At 41.7% G+C, this 22,273-nt stretch overlaps 2 protein-coding genes across 5 annotated transcripts in view; both read right to left on the bottom strand.

Annotated features, from left to right (window-relative positions):
- Positions 1–728: 728 nt before the first annotated feature.
- On the bottom strand, positions 729–5,914 carry stx4 (syntaxin 4). Its single transcript, XM_083787350.1, has 10 exons — positions 5,727–5,914; positions 5,143–5,247; positions 4,231–4,330; positions 3,978–4,052; positions 3,811–3,881; positions 3,450–3,558; positions 3,141–3,214; positions 2,559–2,696; positions 2,325–2,435; positions 729–2,217 (listed from the first exon to the last, which is right to left on the bottom strand). Exons 1-10 carry the CDS (start codon positions 5,751–5,753, stop codon positions 2,137–2,139), a joined length of 891 nt encoding a protein of 296 aa, XP_083643476.1. The 5' UTR covers positions 5,754–5,914; the 3' UTR covers positions 729–2,136.
- An 11,481-nt stretch (positions 5,915–17,395) lies between these two features.
- LOC310874509 (rho GTPase-activating protein 44-like) overlaps positions 17,396–22,273 on the bottom strand; it is a 91,776-nt gene continuing 86,898 nt past the window's right edge. For all 4 annotated transcript variants that reach the window (XM_083787339.1, XM_083787342.1, XM_083787340.1 and 1 more), the window contains one exon: positions 17,396–20,461. In XM_083787339.1, the coding sequence (XP_083643465.1) occupies positions 20,283–20,461 (179 nt within the window). In that variant the 3' untranslated portion in view covers positions 17,396–20,282. The remainder of the gene's footprint in view (positions 20,462–22,273) is intronic.

Below are 22,273 nucleotides of genomic sequence, written 5' to 3'. Positions count from 1 at the left end.
CATTGAGTTTCTTAGTTGGGGTATTTGAATTGATGTTGACTTAAGCACAATACATACCCCTTCTGATGTCAGAAGATCTCAGGGTTTGGAAAGGCTTCCCGAAATATAGTTATGGAGTTCGGTCATCGGCATAATGCGCTTTATTCAGAATTGTAGGCTTAAAGGGATATTTCACTTTCAAAATAATGTTGGGCCATTTCTCATTTTATGTTTACTTGGGCTTTTGTGAACACCCCAGAGAGATAAGTGAGCGCCTCCTAATACTTTATTTTTGTAAAAAACTAAACCCAAACCCCCAGACCCCCCAATTTTTTTGTGAAATAGCCCTTTAATGCACGCCGTCGCTGGGCAAGACTTGGCAGAAGTACCATTCAATGAAATGATGCTTTACAAATCTGTCTGTATGAAACGGGTGTGATTGGACGAAGAATGCATTGATGGATGTTCCGGCTCGACACTTCAGGCTATGCACTCTGCCTTAGGTTGAGACCAGGCTTTTCTCTTCACAGAAGAGTAAGGCTGGGACCGGGGCTACCTTTAATTGCACATTAGTTGACTGAAACAAACCAATGATACAAGGTTCAATAATTAAAAGGAAAGCCCCATGTTTTAATAGCTTTACACATTCATTGGAGACAGATCACTGTAGAGTAGACCGCCACAAGGCTTGATCGAATCATCAGCAAAACAATTGTGCTGTTAACTTAATGAAGAGACAAGATATCACATTGTATAACATGGCAGTATTTTATTTTAAAAACGGATCATTAAAATAAAATGAGTGATACAAAATTCAATAGCCAGACTAGAGCCGTTATCGCTCTCTTCTCCCTCAACAGCTAATGTCGCTGTGCAGGACATTTCCTTGACATTAAAAGTTACATTTCTTCACACGTCACAAAGTGTAAGAAAAATGTTCCGTCATGGAAAATGATTCAGCAAGGAACAATTAGCCTGTTTAGAAAAAGAAAATTAAAAACTGAAGACATTAGGGTGTCACAGCTTTATGACTGAAACACTACATAGGAATTCAGATGCATGAGATTAAAAATGGTTATGGTTCTCAAAGCAGAACAGTAACAGCACACACCGTCCCTCATTAACAATACCATTAGTGCACATGATGGTCTCTGGCCCTTTGAACTGTCTAGTCTAGTAACACACAAAGGACTTGAATGACGAGAAAAGGCTCCATTATGACAATTCTTTTAAAAGGATTCTATTGCTGCTGTGGACAAAATATTCACATAGCAGCTTAAAAGAACAATGTTCAACATATATACACAAATGATGGGTGGGAGCCTCTTGGGGAAGTCAATGCAGTGCTCAGACCCCTTCTCAGGAGTCCTCAATGAGGCAGCTGGATTCCATATAAAATAACTTCTCTATTTACACTGGTTACATGAATGCAGTTTCATACAATGTTCAAGTTTTTCAATCGACTGCATTGCTCACCAAAACAAATATTGGCTATGTACAATTATATTAGTCTATTTATATGCATTTAAAAACAAGCCTTGGGCTAATATAACTGTTATTTACTTTTGTCATTCATTTATAAACAGCCACATAATGAGAATCAACATAACTAGCAGGTTTTTTTTTCCTGAGTAGATTATGATCAGCGCCATATCAGTGTTGCCAATACTGCATTTTTTCTCACACAAAACATGAGTTGAGAGGTGGGGTCCAGCAAAATGTATACCAACACACGTGCACATACAAAAGCTGACATGACAAGTCCTCCCATCTCATGGTCTTGGTGTTCACTGAGGACCAAGTTTGATCAGAGATTGCATGTGTGGAGGTGTGGTAGAGAATGTGTGCCTCTGTGTCTTATGTATTTGCTAGTGTTTTAACACCACATTAGTTAAAAGATGAGAACGGAGAAGACATGTCTTCCTTAAAAAAAAAGAAGGAAAGGTCTAACATTCGGATGGGGTGTGGGTGTTAGTGAACACAACTCGGCAATGTGAAAAACACTAATGCATGATAGTGGGCACAGGGGAGAAATGTTGAAAGTATTTGACCTAATTCTCCAACACCCTGTTGGTATGGACATGTATGTATATAAAATATGACCTTAAGTTCATGATGTTGTGTTTTTCCAGATTGGACTACAGCCAATGCAGGAGCTCATCCGCCAAAGGCAGATGCCAAGGAGATGACTAGAATAAGTATGAGTATGGCGAGACACACCGCAATCCAAATTTTTTTCTGTGGGAAAAGGGAGGGGAGGGAAGAGAGAGAGAGAGTAATGGGTTCAACAACCAATTCTACGTTAATGTCTATGGGTCAACTTATAAAAGTGCATGACATTGTACCTTGCGTGCCTTCTGCTGATATGTAACAGCTTTTTCTACGTCTCCCTTTGCCTTTTCCACATAGTTCGATGACTGGATGATGTTGGCTTCGATGTTGTTTACCATCTCCCCCTGCATGAGAAGGAAGGGCATGAGGAAGGGGGAATACAACAAAAGAAGAACCCAAATAAGACTACTTTGAAAAGCCCCAAAAAGCCAAGCGAGAGAGGAGAAGCTTCTCTGATGGAGCGTTACCTGTGCCTCCACCTCCATAGCCAGGTACTGAAACATATCGTGTAGGTCTCTGATGCTCCGCTCTAGCTTCAGGATCTCGTCGTGTCGTGACTCAATCTCATTCAGCGCCTGCCGGGTAGCTTTGGCATCGATCAAGATCTGGATAGGGCGGCGTAGAAAACCATACTGATCAGAGGTTGTGTGTAACATGTCACATGGTTGACGAGCAGGCTAACGTTGTGAGTCCTGGGATGGCATCTAATGTAAAGGCCACAGGGAATTCTTTTGGATGCTTTTCTTTTTTGTTTGCTACCGGGACATCCTAGAGCTATGGTAGTCACACTACACTAATATGTAGGAACGGTACTGTACATTACAGTTTCTTGGATATGCTGTTGCTTACCAAGCCTTGAGTCCATTTTGAGCAATAAGAGTGGCAACAAAACAAGTATGTGATCAATCATCGTAACAGTGACAGTAATGTTATATTCTAAACACATCTGGTAGTTGCTAGTATAGTGAGTGACTAAGGACTAAGTGAATTAAGTTATTGTTGAGACTTTAAGATTAACACATAACCTGTACTTAGAAAGACAGACTCACGTTCTGTGTAAAAACGTCCGTTTGTCCGGTTTCCAACATAGCATCCAGCTGCTCGTCTGTTACATCGTTACCAGCTGAGGGGGAGATTAATGTTAGGTCAAGGGCTTCAGATCGTAAATAATGACATTTAGAAAGTTGTAAGAAACGGCAAGGCCCATGATGTGGATTTAAACAGACGTCATCGATATAATGAGGACCACAAACCACAAGGAACAGATTCATGTCCCAGTAGAAATGAATAGGAGTTGCATGCATGGTCAAAGCAGTTGAATTCACAAAATGATCCGCTGGACTGCACAAAACGCTTACTGATCTTGAGCTGCCTCTGTATTCTCTCCACGTTGCGGTCTCTGTACTGAGACTGGATGGTGTTACAGTGGCCCATCAGCTCCACAAACTGCCTGGACAAGACGCCATGCTACAGACAGAACGGGAGACCACGTTAAGTATTTAGGCTAGTCGATTGGAAAACACACAGCAGTCTTCAGTGATGACTGCAGAATCGTAAACTGAATCCACTTTAGTGGGGTGAAATCGATGTGTATTTCATGGTGCAACTAACTTTATACGAGCTACAACCTTGTGTAATGCGATAACTGCACTGTTGGTAGCTGCTAGAGAATTTGAGATGAGGACTTTCATGCAACACATAAATGAATAAAGATCCAACCTGGGTTCGCTGCATCCTCAAGTTTATGGTCACATATGGTCCATCTTCCACTCCCTTTTTGGGTTCAATGGCTGAAAAATAACACAAATAAGTGTTATTCTGGAAGTACATCTATGCCAGTGTGATTGGATAAAAAATTATTTAAACTCTATGCAGATAATCCTCACTCTTCAATTTCTTTTGGATATGACTGGCCATCGTTTTGATCTCATCTCGTAGCGTCTGGAGCTCTTTCTTCATATCTAAATCAGGAGAGAGGAAAGTAATGTACTCAGCAAGCATGTCAGGAGTCAGGACACATTGAAGACCATCCTAAGCTCGAGTCTACACAGAATTATCTGTAACCCGATCTGAGAAGAATTCAGACTTCCAAACTGGCAGTTAGGACAGCAGAGAAGCTGATCTACATGCATTACTGACCGTTCTCTGGTAGTGCTACACCCAGCACTGTTTTCTGTTTGTTCTCAAGGTCAGTGACTTTTCTTCGGAGAGACTCCAGTCCCTCGTGGATTTCTTGGACCTGAAAGTAGTAAAGAAAACGTATGGTTGATTAAGGTTTTAGAAATAAGAGAATTGACTACTAGCCCACTACTTTACTTAATGAATATTGCATTGCAAGATATATTTGATATTTGATATAAACGTCTTCTGTTGTAACATTATTATTCTTTTTTGACAGGGAAGAAAATTTAAAACGTATGCTTTCATGCGTTCAATTTGAACAATTGTGGCAGGCATAGACATATAAGACCCATACAGTAGTGCATGCACATCCACTGTAACTGGGGACATGACACACAAGACAATATAAAGTGTACTCACTTCCTAGAACCATCGATGCAATATAAACACAAAACAATATATATAATACCAAGAATCTCGCAGACAATCATAGAGGAAAAATAATGAAGTTATTAATGATTATATTTAATCTAAATCAGAACCAGTATAGGACATATATAAGAACTATCTAAGAATACAACAATGTGATGTGACCATATTTACTATATGACTGACACTTAGAGGTTTTGGGGGAGAGTGACATGTTCAACAATGTTTAGAAAAGCCAAAACATAACCAAGGAATGCCAATCTGTGATGCTGTAAACACTGCAAGTATTTTCAATGTTTAACACATGTTGGTTGTGTTATTGTAAACAACAACCAAATGCAACAGCCATTTATATGAATGGCACATCACACACTCAAAACAAGTATGTATATTGATAGACCTGAAACACAATGTAAAAAAACACCAAGTATATTTTATGATATCTACACTACAGTAAGCATATATGGTGTATACATGGATTTGAGGGCATCAGAATTTTACCTTCCTAAAAAATACTTCATTCTCCTTCTCCTCTTTGGCCGTGGAGGTTCCAGGTTTGATCATGAGGGCTGTACCCTCATCGTCCTCATCTGAACAGTCTGCATTCTGTGAGTGGGGAGAAAATAAGTTTGTTATGCCTGCGGGGAAATGTAATTTGTCCATTTATAAGTTAACTCTGAGACGGCACAAAATAAATTGACACTTTTGGATTTACGGCATATATTGTACCTTCCATATAGGAGTTCAATAAACTAAAGAAACGTCAATGTACCATGTGTGCCGTGCAGAGAACATAACAGAACACTGCCCTGCCCTGTCCTGTCACATCCTCTATGGAAAACATACACAACTTCATTGAAACGGAAGTTGGGTAAGGAAATCAATAATATATGTAACAGGCGAGCTGGTGATTCAATGTCACCGCAGCAGCAATTCAGATAAGTAGATGAGAGCAATAAATGCATCGGTCTCCTCAAGGTGTCAAGTTAGAATCACTGGTGTTATTAGTTTCAACTTTAGCAGGAGGGCTTGTCGAAGCTAAATGCTAAAGTTAGCCATTTTTTCCAACCCTCTTTGAAACTCACATTTAATTCCTTCGTTCGATCCCTCATTTTCCTAAGCGTTTGCGAATAGTTAAAATGAAAGTTCTAACTAAAGCTGACAGTGTAGTGGAGCCACGCTGAGGTGTGGAAGAGTTGCTGGCTGCTCAGAGAGCAGAAAGGCTAAAAACTTTCCTCTGGTGTCATTCAAGACTCAACAAGTAAACTACTACTACGACTCTTCTTCGAATGCAGCTGGAAATCACCTACGTCCACATTAGTTGCACACTTCCGCCACCTGTCGTGATGGTAGGGTGGTAGCATATAGTTATAAGAATATTGGGTTTGGTATTGTAGTAGACTAGTAGTGTATTGTATTTACTTCTTGTCTAGTTTTGTTTCATTTGTTGTCTTAATTGTTTGTATGATTCTTTTATTTACATTCTCAGACATTCCAAAAAAATTGTTGTAATAATATCAGGTGGTAGCCAGCCTACATACATGGAGGAAAGTAACTAAGCACATTTACTGTACTTATTCATTATTACTGTGTTTAACTTAAGAAAAGCGCTGCATATGCATGTTACAATGTAACATTTATTGGTATTAATGTTACATTTAACATTCATGTTATATCGTTTTAGAATTTTGAAATACACAAAATCTTACTACCACCACCATGTTATTACCAGTAAGACGGCCTGAGGGCCGTGCTGAAACAACAGAGCTTCTTAATATGGCACAGTTAAGAAGCAGGAGTTAAACTACCCGTATTAATCTGGTGTCAGATGTAGAGTATGGCTGGCTCCATATACTGTATGCAGGAGCGTGTCTTGAGTGTACAGGGTTTGATGAGGTCAGATCAACATATGGAATGTCAGAACAGCTCATCTCCATTTATGGAGATCTAAGGGTTTGATGAGGTCAGATCAACATGGAATGAATTCTGTACTGGCCATATATGGTAGGAGCATGTCTTGAGTGTACAGGGTTTGATGAGGTCAGATCCAGTGCATTTCACATATGTGTGGTGGTGGGCATTGGTGGAAGGCTAGTGGACTGTGCCCAGCTAACATGTCCATCTGGGCCCAATTGGGTTTTGACATGGGCTATGGGCATGGGTTCCAAGTGGGCCGTGCACCCAGTTTTCACAAAGGGCCCACCCGTGCCCATATGGGCTTACGCAGGTTTCTAACTGGATCTTAGGTGGTATCCAAATGGGCCATTTTATTTCAGAACCATGTGTTTGCCTATATGGGTTTGAACTGGGATCTGATTGGGCCTTAAGTGGGTACCAGCTGGGCGAATTATATGTGACCCATGTAGGCCACACTTGTGTCTGCCCTCATTGTCTTCCGTCTTGTTTCTGTTGTCACCTGCTGTCGATTGTTCATTCCTACGGATAGGATGCAGTGCGCCACATTGGCGGTGTTTCCAGTTTTCTGTAGTAGTTTCTTCAAGTGTTCAAACTTTATGACTGGATAGCACTCGATCTGTAGAGTCCTACATTACTATCTCCTACGATCAAGGGTTAGGGTTAGGGTACTGTAGCATGATGTTTTTCATCATTTTTGAGGACGAAAATCACTCCGACACCATGGACTGTAGCCCATGGTCTGGAAGTGGATTTTGTCTTTTTTCAAATCCTCGTTTTTCATCGTTTTTGACCATGGATTATAGCCGGGTTAGGGTTAGGTTCCACAGGCTAATAAAGTGTAAATTCGGGGGTCCTTGACAAGAAAAGGTTTGGGAACCACTGTTGTAGAGGGTCTATAGAATATATAGATGTTGATAGTATTAAGTTAGTGACTTTGACAGTGTACAAATTGAACCGGTTTTCAGCAGGTCATATGAGGTACAGAAAACCGTATGACTCCCAGGCTGATCTCACTGGGGGAAAACTGTATGGCCCTCATTTATCAATCAAGTGTAAAATCTGCCACAGATTCGAGTGCAGGTTTCGTAGTACACCCACGTCGCCACGGCATTTATAAAGTGATCGCAAACAGCTGATCCTTCCTTAATTTCGTTCTCACGTTAATAAATGTCACGGCTGAATTTGATCTGGCACGCCCTAAGAAATCATGCCTCGCCCTCGTTTTTGCGACCTGAACCACTGCTATACGATCTGGAAACCATGGTTACTGTGCCTTTCTGCCCGCCTCACCCCCCTCTCTCACACACACACACACAAACACACACACACCGACGCACACACGCTGCACGCACACGCAACTTGCAAGCCCAACTAACTGGTGTGTTGTTAAATAAATAAACAACGAACACCTGCATGAATTATATAAAGTTGTAGGCCTACCCTGTCTGTTTCCCTCTCACCTCGCTTGCCTTGCTGTCATGTCCACGCACGCACGCACGCACGCACCTACTGTACATGACACATCGACATCGCATCGCCATGAATGGAATACGTTTGGGCTGGCCAGCCTGGCCTATATTAATTTTACCCATTCGTGCGCAGTGCACGGCGAAGGCGTGAGACTGCGCACTGCTGTGATATTAAACTCCTGTGGGTGAGTGTCAGTGATGCCTGCATGAGAGATAGGCTATCATGTCGTCAAGGCAGTCATAATCAACGTTTATGTAGTGATTTGATCATTGATGAACGAATCATAAACATATGGATGAAGGCTTGCTTGCATGTGTGCTGGTATGTGTTGGCGACGCACGCCGCGGTCCCGTCCTCAGGCTCCCGACCCCCGAAAATGATCTCGCTTTTATCTGAACTGTCAAAACTGTCAAAACCTGTCTAAGCACTTATTTAAATGGTGAATGATTAAGCCCCTTACGCCTGTAAGTGTAAAATCTGCCACAGATTCGAGTGCAGGTTTCGTAGTACACCCACGTCGCCACGGCATTTATAAAGTGATCGCAAACAGCTGATCCTTCCTTAATTTCGTTCTCACGTTAATAAATGTCACGGCTGAATTTGATCTGGCACGCCCTAAGAAATCATGCCTCGCCCTCGTTTTTGCGACCTGAACCACTGCTATACGATCTGGAAACCATGGTTACTGTGCCTTTCTGCCCGCCTCACCCCCCTCTCTCACACACACACACACAAACACACACACACCGACGCACACACGCTGCACGCACACGCAACTTGCAAGCCCAACTAACTGGTGTGTTGTTAAATAAATAAACAACGAACACCTGCATGAATTATATAAAGTTGTAGGCCTACCCTGTCTGTTTCCCTCTCACCTCGCTTGCCTTGCTGTCATGTCCACGCACGCACGCACGCACGCACCTACTGTACATGACACATCGACATCGCATCGCCATGAATGGAATACGTTTGGGCTGGCCAGCCTGGCCTATATTAATTTTACCCATTCGTGCGCAGTGCACGGCGAAGGCGTGAGACTGCGCACTGCTGTGATATTAAACTCCTGTGGGTGAGTGTCAGTGATGCCTGCATGAGAGATAGGCTATCATGTCGTCAAGGCAGTCATAATCAACGTTTATGTAGTGATTTGATCATTGATGAACGAATCATAAACATATGGATGAAGGCTTGCTTGCATGTGTGCTGGTATGTGTTGGCGACGCACGCCGCGGTCCCGTCCTCAGGCTCCCGACCCCCGAAAATGATCTCGCTTTTATCTGAACTGTCAAAACTGTCAAAACCTGTCTAAGCACTTATTTAAATGGTGAATGATTAAGCCCCTTACGCCTATAGCCTGCTAGTACTTACTAAAAATAGGCAAGCTGTATGCTTGTCATTGTCACTTGGAAATAAAGGCTGCAGTCCATTTATGCCTTTTTTTTAAATAATATCATAATCACATATGCCGCATCACCGCATGCGCTCCAAAATCATCTCACAAGTGCGCTCGCATAACAAGGCCAGTAAAGCACTGTTTGATTAAGCACAAACTAATACATTGTAAACATGTTATATTGTTTTTAATTGCGCGATTTTAATTACTTGTAAAGTTGGAAATCTCTCTTTTGTTTTTTACATACACATACCGTTTTATATTAACATTTTAGGAGTGAAAACATATGTTTAAATGCCTGTGACAGCCTCTCAGCTGGCCAAACAATGCTGCTCCGCTGTTCTAAGACAGAAAAACAGGTGAGGACAAAGCGTACGACAGCTGCCGAGCAGACGTGGGTTTTGAACGTTGTCACGTTCAATTTCAAGCTTTGCCGGAAATGTTAAATGCCGAAAATGTCGGTAATTTCGGCGTGCGCCCATATTTTGGCGTACGCACGGTTGATAAATGAGGGCCTATGAGTTTGTTTAAGAACTAACAATACATTGAAAAATATATTCTGGATGTGACACTTACAAGCAAAAATAGCACAGTTGGTAGAGCATTAGACTGAATATCTAAAGGTCTCTGGTTCAATCCAGGCTTTTGGCAGTTGAAATGAGGTACAGAAAGTCCTATGACTCTTAGGCTGATCTCACTGGGTGAAAAACTAGATGAATAAGACCAATTTCAGGAGAACAAAGCAAACAAAAAAGAAGTGTGAATTGTCTGGAACCAGTGGCTCAGTGTGTTAGAACATTGGCCACATGATCGGGAGAGGGTGAGTTCAAGCCCCACTCAATTCTTTACTGTCAAGACCGATTTACAGAAGAACAAAACAAACAAAAAAGCTGTGTGAATTGTCTGGAACCAGTGGCTCAGTGTGTTACAACTCTGCCACATGATCGGGAGATGGTGGGTTCAAACCCCACTCAAGTTCAAACAAAAAAATAAAAGGGGACAATCCCACCCCAGTCTTTACTGTGACATTTGCATTCCACACTAACATCAACTAGGACAGAAAAGCTGTGTTGTAGTAACCAGCAGTTAGCTCAGTGTAATGAGTGGCTGTACTTGTGATCCACAGGTCCAGGGTTCAAATCCCACATTAGTCATGTGACTTTGCTTTGCACACTGACTTTCAAAAGGACAACTTTAAAGCAGCACAGAAATTCCCCATGATTGTATTCCTCAGTGGCCCAACAGGTAAGTCAAATGTTATCCGTAGTATACCTAGTAGAAGTGTGCCGGTTCAAATCACAGACAGTGGATAATTGATATCCATAGATCACTGACACTGTCCATATCCATATCCTAGTAGAAGTATGCCGGCTACATACTCCTAGTAGGATGCTGAGTAGGTGTGTGCAGTTAAGAGCCCTGTGGATAAATCAGATAATATCCATAGAATACTTAGTGGGATGACAGGAGGAGAGTAGGTGAGGGGGGGTCAGGCAGGAGGAGAGTAGGCGAGGGCCGGTCAGGCAGGAGGAGAGTAGGCGAGGGGGGATCAGGCAGGAGGAGAGTAGGCGAGGTGGCCCCAGGCATGAGGAGAGTAGGCGAGGGGGGGTCATGCAGGAGGAGAGTATGCGAGGGGGCCCCAGGCAGGAGGAGAGTAAAAAATCACTTTCACCTAGAAACTCCATTCACACTTTTTATTATTCAGCTTACTGTGGAGACACATGCTGGAACTTTTTACTTTGAAATGTTTTGTAGTTTCTGAGTTATTTAACTTAAACGCCCAATGCATTCTCTATGGCAATAGCACAAACTTTGGCATGCTACTAGTCCTACATACTTAAACCTACCAACCCCATTCTAGCCTACTTAGGTTCATCTTACGGTGGACATGTTTGCCTGAAAAGGAATCTTTGAAAGGTGTCATAGTTTTAGAAATATAGTGCTTTCAAATTTGAGACTTTTAACATGGGGCTCAATGGCAGATTTTGGCACGTCAAAAAATCACTTTCACCTAGAAACTCCATTCACACTTTTTATTATTCAGCTTACTGTGGAGACACATGCTGGAACGTTTTACTTTGAAATGTTTTGTAGTTTCTGAGTTATTTAACTTAAACGCCCAATGCATTCTCTATGGCAATAGCACAAACTTTGGCATGCTACTAGTCCTACATACTTAAACCTACCAACCCCATTCTAGCCTACTTAGGTTCATCTTATGGTGGACATGTTTGCCTGAAAAGGAATCTTTGAAAGGTGTCATAGTTTTAGAAATATAGTGCTTTCAAATTTGAGACTTTTAACATGGGGCTCAATGGCAGATTTTGGCACGTCAAAAAATCACTTTCACCTAGAAACTCCATTCACATTTTTTATTATTCAGCTTACTGTGGAGACACATGCTGGAACGTTTTACTTTGAAATGTTTTGTAGTTTCTGAGTTATTTAACTTAAACACCCAATGCATTCTCTATGGCAATAGCACAAACGAGAAAGTAATCAACAAACTATACCAAATTATAAAATTATATAAGAAAGAGGCAATATTTATCTGTGGAACCAAGTCAAACTGAATGACTCTTCCATTCCAAGTATTTAATGCTTATCAGGGTGGGGGGATCCCCAGTTCAAATATAATTATTTTGGTGGGGGTCACAGCCTGAAAAGGTTGAGAACCACTGTAATCTTGAAGAGTCCACCAAGGCTGGAGTTTCATTGAGCCATCCTCCCTGCCCACTCAATCTTCCTCCGCCCACCTGCCAAGATCCAAGTCTGTCTGGGGACAACTGTGTCCTGTTGTTTATCTGTAATTGCAGCACAGAGTGGGAGGGAATTAATGGCAGGTATCCAGGATATAAGCTTTTATGAAAGAGGTCAACACAAGTCTAGAGAGGGAGGGCTGTCATGACAGTGCTGTTCATGGTTAATCACTCGCTCAGTGCTTTTGAAAGAGAGAGAGAGGGAGAAAGAGTGGGGGAAATGGAGAAAACCTGAGAGAAGGAACCTGGGACTAGCTTATTTCACCAGTTTATGGCATAGAGGAAGCTATTGTATGCAGATCGAGGAAGAGCTGGTTTGTATGATTTTTACGCAAAGCAAACAGCAGAAATATAACAAAGTTCAAATGTTGTGTTTACTCATTTATTTTCATAATTTGTTGCATCTCTGTGTGACAAACCTTACTCTGAGACTTGAGTAATACCTACAATACAATCAGAAAATAATCCAAGTGGTAGTGGTAGTATTTGATGAATGGCATAAGAAGTGGTGATATTGTAATATTATAGGACTGTGATCATGTAATGTGATAATCATGTTAATAAAATAAAAGTGGGAAAACAAACTAATATATTTGCACACATCTGTGTATACCACAGAACATGGTGATTCAATTGACTTAACAATGCACTGTTATTTCTCCATACTTAATTCCTGTCCTCCCGCTTGACAGGGCCTCTCATAAGTTGATAACCATTCTCTCTCTGTCTTTCCAGAAATTCCTGTTACATCGGCTGATAGTCGTGGCAGGCCTCCCGCAGCAAATCACTAACAGGACAGAATTGGGAGGTCAGCAGGTCGCCACAGGAGCCGACCAGAAACTCTACATCTGACCTCAAACCCTTAGATCTCCATATATGGAGCTGACCTGTTCTGACATTCCATATGTTGATTCCTCCCCACCCATCCTTCCTCTTCGTTGTCTCCCTTTTGACTGATACCTGTCCATTCAAACTCTAGACGGGCCCGAGAGTTCTCAACAGGCCTGAAAATGAAGGCCCTATACCTGGGCTCTCTCTCATCAAACCCTGTACAATCAAGACACTGCCCCCGCTGTCACCCTTAGATCCCCATATATGGAGCTGACCTGTTCTGACATTCCATAATGTTGATCTGACCTCATCAAACCCTGTACACTCCAGACACTGCCCCCACTGCCACACTTATTTGACTTCAGAGCTACTTTCAAAATGACCATCTCAACAAGATCTACCCACCTTATCCCATCTGTGAAAATAGTTGTAAAATGTACCTGAGGGGGCTTTGGAATACAAATAGCAGCTATGTATGGGTGCAACACTCGTGAAAACAAACATGTGTTTGAGCTGAAAGGCCCTTTTTTATGTCAATCAATCAAGTCGCCTGAATTCAAGTGGCAGATGCCAAAAATATATACCCTAAACACAGACATTAATGCGTAACACAAACATTGATGACGAAGGTAAGGATGCAAATTGTGATTGGCCGGAATGCGATGATGTATGATAATGTATGATGATAAGAGCGCCCCTCACTTCACACAGGTGTGATATTTAATATTTAATTGATATATTTTAGGGGTAGGCCTATATCATTATCATGTCTGTCCGTCCACCTGGGAATCTATCTACCTCCAGAGTGGATTGTCACATATATCCACAGCTGCTGCTGCCTCCTCACCTTTCTAACTGCTTCTGATATCCATGGATGGACATGTCCTCCTGCTCAGCTCAATCAGCAGGACCAGAACCAGAACACACACTAATACATTTTCTTCCAGTTCTTGGTACAGAGCGCCCCCTTGTGACTATAGTGTAGAGTCTACACTACTGTAGACGATATGTTCTATGAATCGGTTGGATTTAATCTCAGGGATGAAATAGTGAAGTGATTCATGATTGCATTTCTTATGTAGGAAACTCAACTCACTCGCTGTACAAGGGGTGGCCAATGTTCAGAGGGCACCAGCTGTTTCTGTCGTTTGTCGCCTGTATAGACATTTTAGATAACATAGTCATAAGATTTAACTTTAAACATCGAACTTCCTATTGAGTTCATCTCTTACGAGTGAGAGATCCTTGGTTTGATTCCGATTTCGAACCCGGAACTCGTATCAACCTACGTTACCAGTCGACTAAAGAGCCAGGCCCAATAAGCATAAGCAATCAAACCCATGGTGACCAAGCTCAGACAGATATTTCACTGTCAGCCGTCAGGTTCACAAATGCAATAGTTTAATATATTTATTTACATTTGACAAATTTAATTTACCTATTGAACCAGGCAATTATCACCACCACAAACTATTATAGAATGTTCATAAGTATATTTCGGACCTGACTGTTTGGAACTATATAATTTAATTAATTGTGTTATTGCATCTGTTGTATTTGGAACTGTCATTTCATTGTGTTATTGTCATCTGTTGTATTTCTGGAACTGTCCTTTCATTGTGTATGTCATCTGTTGTATCAAATAAATCCACTAAAGACATTTAGTTGTAATTTTTCATTCCACTTGTATCAATTAAATTAAATCCACTAAAGATTAGGCCTAGTTGTAATAATTCATTCCATATTTAAATCCACTAAAGATATAGGCCTAGTTGTAATTCATTCATTCTGTCACTGAGGAAATCTAGCTCTTACATTTCCACAAAAGCACCGGCGGCGTGAGCGGACGTCCATACGCCGGTATGGAAAATAATCAGTCAATCAATCAAAAAATATATAGCAGAAGTTGAAAATGAACTACGCCGACACGCCGTGCATACGACGTGTCGCCGACCTCTCTCTCTGGACGGCGTATCAACGGCGTATCAACGTCCGCTCACGCCGCGGACTGTTTTTGGACTATTTTTGTATTTTCAGACAGTTGAAAGTGAACTGAAAATGAACTACGCCGACACGCCGTGCACACGACGTTGATACGCCGTCTTTCTCTGGACGGCGTATCAACGTCGTAGGCACGGCGTGTCGGCGTAGTTCATTTTTCAACAGACTGAATTTTCTGAAATCCACAAAAACAGTCCAAAACAGTCCGACGGCGTGAGCGGACGTTGATACGCCGTTGATACGCCGTCCAGAGAAAGACGGCGTATCAACGGCGTGTGCACGGCGTGTCGGCGTAGTTCATTTTCAACTTCTGCTATAGATTTTTATTTTCGTGTCCTGCACACAAAGTGCCCAAACACCAGTTTACATTTAATTATATTCATAATTGAATTAGAGTGAGCTGAGTGAGTGTTGAGCGTGTTTCTAACTTCATTAACATCTTTGTGCAATATTTAATTTATACGTTGGCTGAGTTAATTGGCTCATGCACTTTACTAGAAAATAATAATAATTCTATACACAACACACACACACACACACACACACACACACACACACACACACACACACACACACACACACACACACGTGGGACTTGAACATGGAACCTCTGTGTTGAGAGCCTGATCATCAGACCAGTACACCATCTCTCAACCACTTCTTGACTGAAGACGTGTTCTTTTGTATGTTGTAACTTGTCAGTAAAGGGAAGTTGAAATACTCCAGCATTGAATTTGAACTATAGGAGAACTGGGATTTGAACCGGGCGCAGCTCACGCTTGCGACCAGCAACAATAAGTTTGATTGATGTATGTTATGTGTTTCAAGCCTTATGATCTGCTGTAAAACCATTTGCCCTTCGGGGACACTAATAAAAGTAACCTTGAACAGGGAATAGCCTATCTGTGCTGAGAGTCTGACTATTAGACCACGTCCCCAGCAGAAGTTTCTTGTATCCTACTCTAGAAGTGTAGCCTACATAGTTGAGTAACTTTCATGTCCCTGCATTTGTCTTTTAATGCTTTTGTCGTTGACTCGTAGCTGTCAAAACTAACCCAATAGAAGATTTTGGTACCTAAAAATACAATCATTATTTTTCTTCCAGTTTCCTCGTCAGATCGTCTTGGTACAGAGCGCCCCCTTGTGAATGTAGACAATATGTTCTTCTATGATGACACTGGTCAGTTGGATTTAATCTCAGGAATGCATATGTAGATCTACAACTCACTGATCGCTGATTAAGACACTTTAAGTTATCACAGTTTGACACAACGGGCCTTGAAGCCCTTGATGCCTGAAAAGATCCCTTGATTATACATTTGTTCCCTTTTTTATTTATTTTTGACAAATCAAACCCTGCATATGGGTGACACAGAACCTGTGTACCACATACTTTCCTTATTAATAGGCTAACCTGGAAGACAAACCATGTTTTTCATATTAATTTAGAGGAACTGTTCAGCAGTACAGTGACAAGTACATCGTCATTCACGCTTACATCATGTCAGCAGAATGTTTTCAATTTCTTTTTACAACAGGCTACAGTTTGAGTTTGTTGGCATTTACTCAATATATTCGATGCAAGTACATTAATTTATTGTACTGTCTTAGGAGTTAATGTACTTGTCTTCAAATGCACGGTGAAAATGTAATTTATCCAGTGGACACCCATTGTGTCTTTAGACACTAGACAGAGTACAGTGGATGGGCAGTTAGTGCTAAGAAGAAGAAGAAGAACAACAACAACAACAACACAAAAGTGACACAGAGGATAAAATAAGTCAAAGACAGCACTGAATTATTCTTCAAGTTTGCAAAGCTCGTCTATTCACATATATAAAAAAATAAATACAAGCACGTGTAGATAGGACCAAAGATGAGACATATTTCATAGGCATGGTCAAAAAGCATGCTGCTTCGCACATACTAGTACAATGTCCCTCCACGCTTTATGAGCCCCATTTACCCAGGTGTACACTACATCCACAACACACGTATAATGACCATCTTCAGCTGTCAACAGTACATTCCACCTACAGAATTCATTTAGAAAAAGGCCTTTTCTTTATTCACCTCACAGAGCATGCTTAAAAAATAATAATACTGGAAATATTGTCTGCTATCGTGTGCACTCGCGCGCGCACACACACACACACGCGCACACACACACACACACACACACACACACACACACACACACACACACACACACACACACACACACACACACACACACACACACACACACAGCAGAAAAAGCATAATGAGGCGCACATTAAAATTGACACAGGTGGGACAGACCACATCTCAAGACCAATTTGTAATGACTGATTTCCAAAATTGCTTTTAAAATGTGTTCTTCAAACCAATAAAGACGGTATAGAGAGGAAGAGATTGCATTTCATTTCATGTCGTACCAATTTCTGAAAATAGTACAAAACAACAAACAAAACATCAAATAGATTGTCCAAAGTCTCTAATCATCATAACATTTCTGAGGTTTTCTGCTACGTGAATTGGGTAATTGCACTTTATAATCTTTACTCTGGATCTTCCTTTTCAGAATTGGTTTACTGCTTTGAAATGGTGAATCTTGTGACCTGTACCTAAAATGAGAGACATTTTATGTGTGGCTCTATGTAATGGTGGTCCTTCTGTAAGTGAGAGCAATATTTGGATGTCGCATCGGCTCAGTTCTTAGTCTGTAGGCCTATGTGAAAATGAAGATATATGGGGTGCCTATAAACAGTCAAATAATATACAAAAGAAAAACAGCAGTGATGCAGCATTTTCCTTGAAGAGTTTCTCTTTAAGGGGTCATGACTCTGCAATACTCTATCAGCAACAGCAATATCTAATTTAGCAATCCTATAAAATAGATTTAACCTTGAATCTATCTCAATGTCATTAGAGTGACTGTAGGAACTTTGTTGTCGACATTTGAGCAAACCCCCTTTTGTGTTTAATGTAAATCTGGCAACATTGTGCTAGGACCAGAACACAAATATATACAAACATACACATACATATATATTCCATCAATATTTTCCTTACAACATTTTGTATACATTTATCAATCCCGCCTGGATGTATGTACATTTGTACAGAATTTCAGTATTTACAGTCTTATGAATAATTATCACATTTCAAAGTAAGATAGCGGTAGAGCAGCGAAGTGAATCTCAGGCAATAAAGGGAGTGGATGGTTGAGACATTCTCAGAACAAAAAGCAGTATAGTCAAATGAGTTTGGATAGGACATGGCAAGCCCAACAGAAGGCAAACAACAAATTCTGGTCCCCCTTTTAATGTAAGTAGTATGGATGAGTCATATACTGAGGAATTCACTCCCAGCTCTTCAGACCGAGTAAAAACTATTCGGAATATATAACATTATAAATACTCTCATCAAAATATACAAGTATACACATTCCTGATCATACAGTGCTCCACAAAGATTCCTCTTACTGCAAAGGGAGGGCAATTGAAACTGCATCTACGCACTGTCAGAAACAAAACAAAAGACACATGCGGCTGTCTCAATTAAATATAGAATTTGCACGGAGAATGTGCATTGTGAGACTCTCTGATATGACAAAATGTGCTGTGAGGGCCATTAACACTACTGTACACAGGGCACAGGCGCATGAGGCATTTGTGCTCATGTGCTCTCTCTCACACAGAGGAATGTCTATAATATTTCTCTCTCATACAGCTGAGGCAGCGTACCCCACAGTGGCAGGGCAATGCCAGGGAGGATTCTCCAGATGCTTCTTAAAGCTTAAACCACTGAGAGAGAAGAGAGAGAGAGAGAGAGAGCTCTGTCCCTCCCTTCTACATTCCAGTTATACTCTGTATATAGAGTATTATTTAGAGGTCCTCTGTCTCTACGCTCAATGTAGAGAAGTAGGGGGGGAAATCCCATGCAACACCGCTTACTGCCAAAATAAAAATGTCAATTCAATCTGTTTTTCTTTAGTTTCTTTATTTTCTGTGTTTTCTGTGTTCCGTTTTCCCCTTTTGTATCTGTAACTGTGTACTGTGCAATAGGTATCTCTCCACTTGTGACACATACAGCCATGTATCGGATATCCCATAGATTTCCTAGCTCTCAAATAAGGTACTCTATCACCAAATACATTCCATCTACAGGAATACTGGGTGTCTGTATAGCTTGCCTGGAATTAAAAAATATGATTTGATTCATAGCGTTACTCCTATCATATACTCTGAAGATGTACAGTATAAACAATAAATATTCAGCGTTTCATATCCTGATAGAATACAATGTTAAAAATGTACCACTGGAAAGTTTGATTGGGCACGTGCAGTAGAAGTTCTGCCAGCCGTGGAATATTTCCTTGTGTGGTTAAGCTCTGAAGCATGCATTCCCATTTAAGCTTGACAACACCGATGATGCAACACGCCGTACAGCACAATACGACACGTCACACCACACCGACAGGGCACAACACACTCACACACAATTTCCATAAACGTACAGCAACGCAGGGCACACTCACAGTGAACGCTCAGGTGTGGGACAGAGATTTAGCATTTCATACTTTGTCGGAGGACTGCGTCACTCGCTAAAAATAACAGATCTTAAACCGTTTATTCACGTGGCAAGTGAGAGTCAAAAGACAAAATATGAATCTATTTGCATTGCACCCCCCTACCCATCCCCCCAAAAAATGAGGAAGGGACATGAGACAGCATCAACGGGAAGGGAAATAGAGAGGGATGGAAATAAGCCTCTGGAACTGACAGAGCAGTTGTGCACAAGTGAAATATTCTTGACTTCAGTGAGTCCTCCCCAAAAGCCTGCCTCCAGTCTTTAGTGTTAAGTTAAAGGCAACATTGCACATGACTCTTGTAAGGCAAAGAAAAGAAAGACGAAAAAGCATGAAATAAAACAAAACATATTAAAAAACATAAAAAAAAAGAAAATCAAAGTAAACGACATAGTCGTCATAAATAATATCACATTGCGTGTTGGAATACCCCACCGAAAGACCAAGAGTACTCATCTGTATTTCGATACCCATTTGATATTATTCATATTCATTACATTTAAGTCAGTCTCGCCGGGAGTCGAGTACAGATGTAGAAGTGAAGATGAAAGCCAAATTCACCTGCGGGGTTCCCGCCTGTACCGAGATGTCCCTTTGTCCCTTTGGTGAGCAAGATGTTAGCGGTGGTGTGTCAAGGTGATGGTGGGGCGGTGGTGGTGGTGTGGCATGTCAGAGGTGACAGGAACTCGTGGTGTCATAGCACAGTGCTCTCCGTCTCCTCCTCCTCCTCCTCCGACTCGGCCGACTTGTTGCCGCCGTTGGTCGACTGGACCACCGCCACCGAGTTCCTGAAGGGGCCGCCGATGTAGGGCTCGTCGAAAATGCCGTCCAGCTCAACGTTGATGATGGGTATGTCCAGGTTGCAGAAAGAATCTGGCAGGGTAGAGGCAGAGGCGAGTGGAAATAAGAGGAGAGCAGTGAGAGGGAGCGAGAGAGAGAGACAGACAGACAGACAGACAAGACAGACAATCAGAGAGACAGAGAGAGAAAGAAAAGAAAAGAAGTATGCAGTCGTTACAAATCGAGTATTGACGTAAGTAAAACATATCATATCAGAGGTGGCTTCATTGATGCTGAATGAGGTACAACAGTTGCACACAGCATGTGGGTCATCATCACTTCCAGACCATAATATAGTTACAATATACAGCATCAGAACAACAGAAAAGTAGGTGACACTTGCACCTGTCTTCCACGTGAGCAGATATCAATGAATATTATTATTATGGAAGAAAAGAGCCAAGAAATACAATTTACTTCAATTGCACTAAAACCCTAATGGTGTGTTCACACTCGGCGCAAAGCAAATTTCGCCTCGCTTCATTCGTGCAAGGTAATTTGTACCTCGTACCAATTATTTAGCTCAAGTTGGGAGTTTTTTAACTTTTGTGAATGATCAAAATTTGTGTCGTGTCATTTGCGTCCTTCGTGTTGCCCGGTGCACATTTGTGACTATTTCCGTCTTTGCATTGAGAAGAATTCGCAATGTCTTTGTCTTTGGTCTCGAGGTGCTGTGAGAATGACAACATCCACGGTGTAACAACTGAGACAGACAACAAGTGGACGCCAGTATGTGTGCGTGTGTGTGCGTGCGTGTGTGTGTGTGTGAGGAGGGTGAGCGACGCACAAGGTTGTGGGGTGGATAGGTTATGCTCAGGGGTGGGTGGGTGGGTGGCTCGTCGATGGGGTCAGTGACTTTGTAAGCTGGGGTGGGGGGCAGGGACGGGACGGGGACGGGGGGGATCGGATTCTGTCAGGGGGGCTGATTCCAGTAGATGGTCCAATGGTCCATGTACTGTAAGCCATGCATTGCATCAGTCTCAGCCATCATGCATGCAACAGCCGGCAAAATGGGTTTTGGTGGACACATTAAAATATACAGTGTATATATATATATAAACATTATACATAATAGCAAGTCATGTATACTGGTATATACTGTAAAAGGAGCATCTACAGTAGGGTGAGGTTGCCATTCGGCACCGGGCCAATGATCAGCTTCTCCTTGAACCTCCTCAGCGCAACCATTTGTGGCGGCCATCAGGAAACTGATCGCGGACCCGTGTCTATGGGCAACTTCACCCTGCTCTTGAGCGTGAGGAGTCCAGCTCCACATTCAGCCAAGACGACAGAGGGTATTTGGTGGGGATGTGGAGGGAGGTGAGTCTTTAGTATGCAACAGCAAACTCCTGCTTACCCTAGAAAAATCTCTCTTACACACAGAACCACAATGAACCTCTGGGCTCATACCGCTGTAATTAAGACCGTGACAGTTGTGGACAAGAGGGGGAAGAAGAGTCAGAGATATAGAGGTTAGCACCTATAGTACCAGTGAGTCAACCCAACCTATGTACAGAACAGCATGAACACTACTACTATGATATAAACCAATGAATGTCATTCATGCTTTATTTTCATGAGAAAGATCTTCAGGTGACGTATCAGTCTGGTGCTACTTAAAGGGATTGTGACATTAAAAAAAAGGTTTTGGAATTGTTCTTGTTTTTTTTATGTTTTCTAATCTCAATTGCAAAAAACATGAACTTTTAACATTCAGTAGATTTTCTGTGATCTGGGGTTTTCTGGCTCAAACAGGTGCTCTGATTTGCCAGCAGTAAGTGACATCACTTACTGCAAATCCCATATATGTCAATGGGATTTGCCAGCAGCCAGCAGATGTCACTG

Source organism: Protomyctophum parallelum (genome assembly GCF_964188405.1).
Source record: "Protomyctophum parallelum genome assembly, chromosome: 17".
Taxonomy (NCBI): domain Eukaryota; kingdom Metazoa; phylum Chordata; class Actinopteri; order Myctophiformes; family Myctophidae; genus Protomyctophum; species Protomyctophum parallelum.
This window is presented reverse-complemented; position numbering and strand designations above follow the sequence as displayed.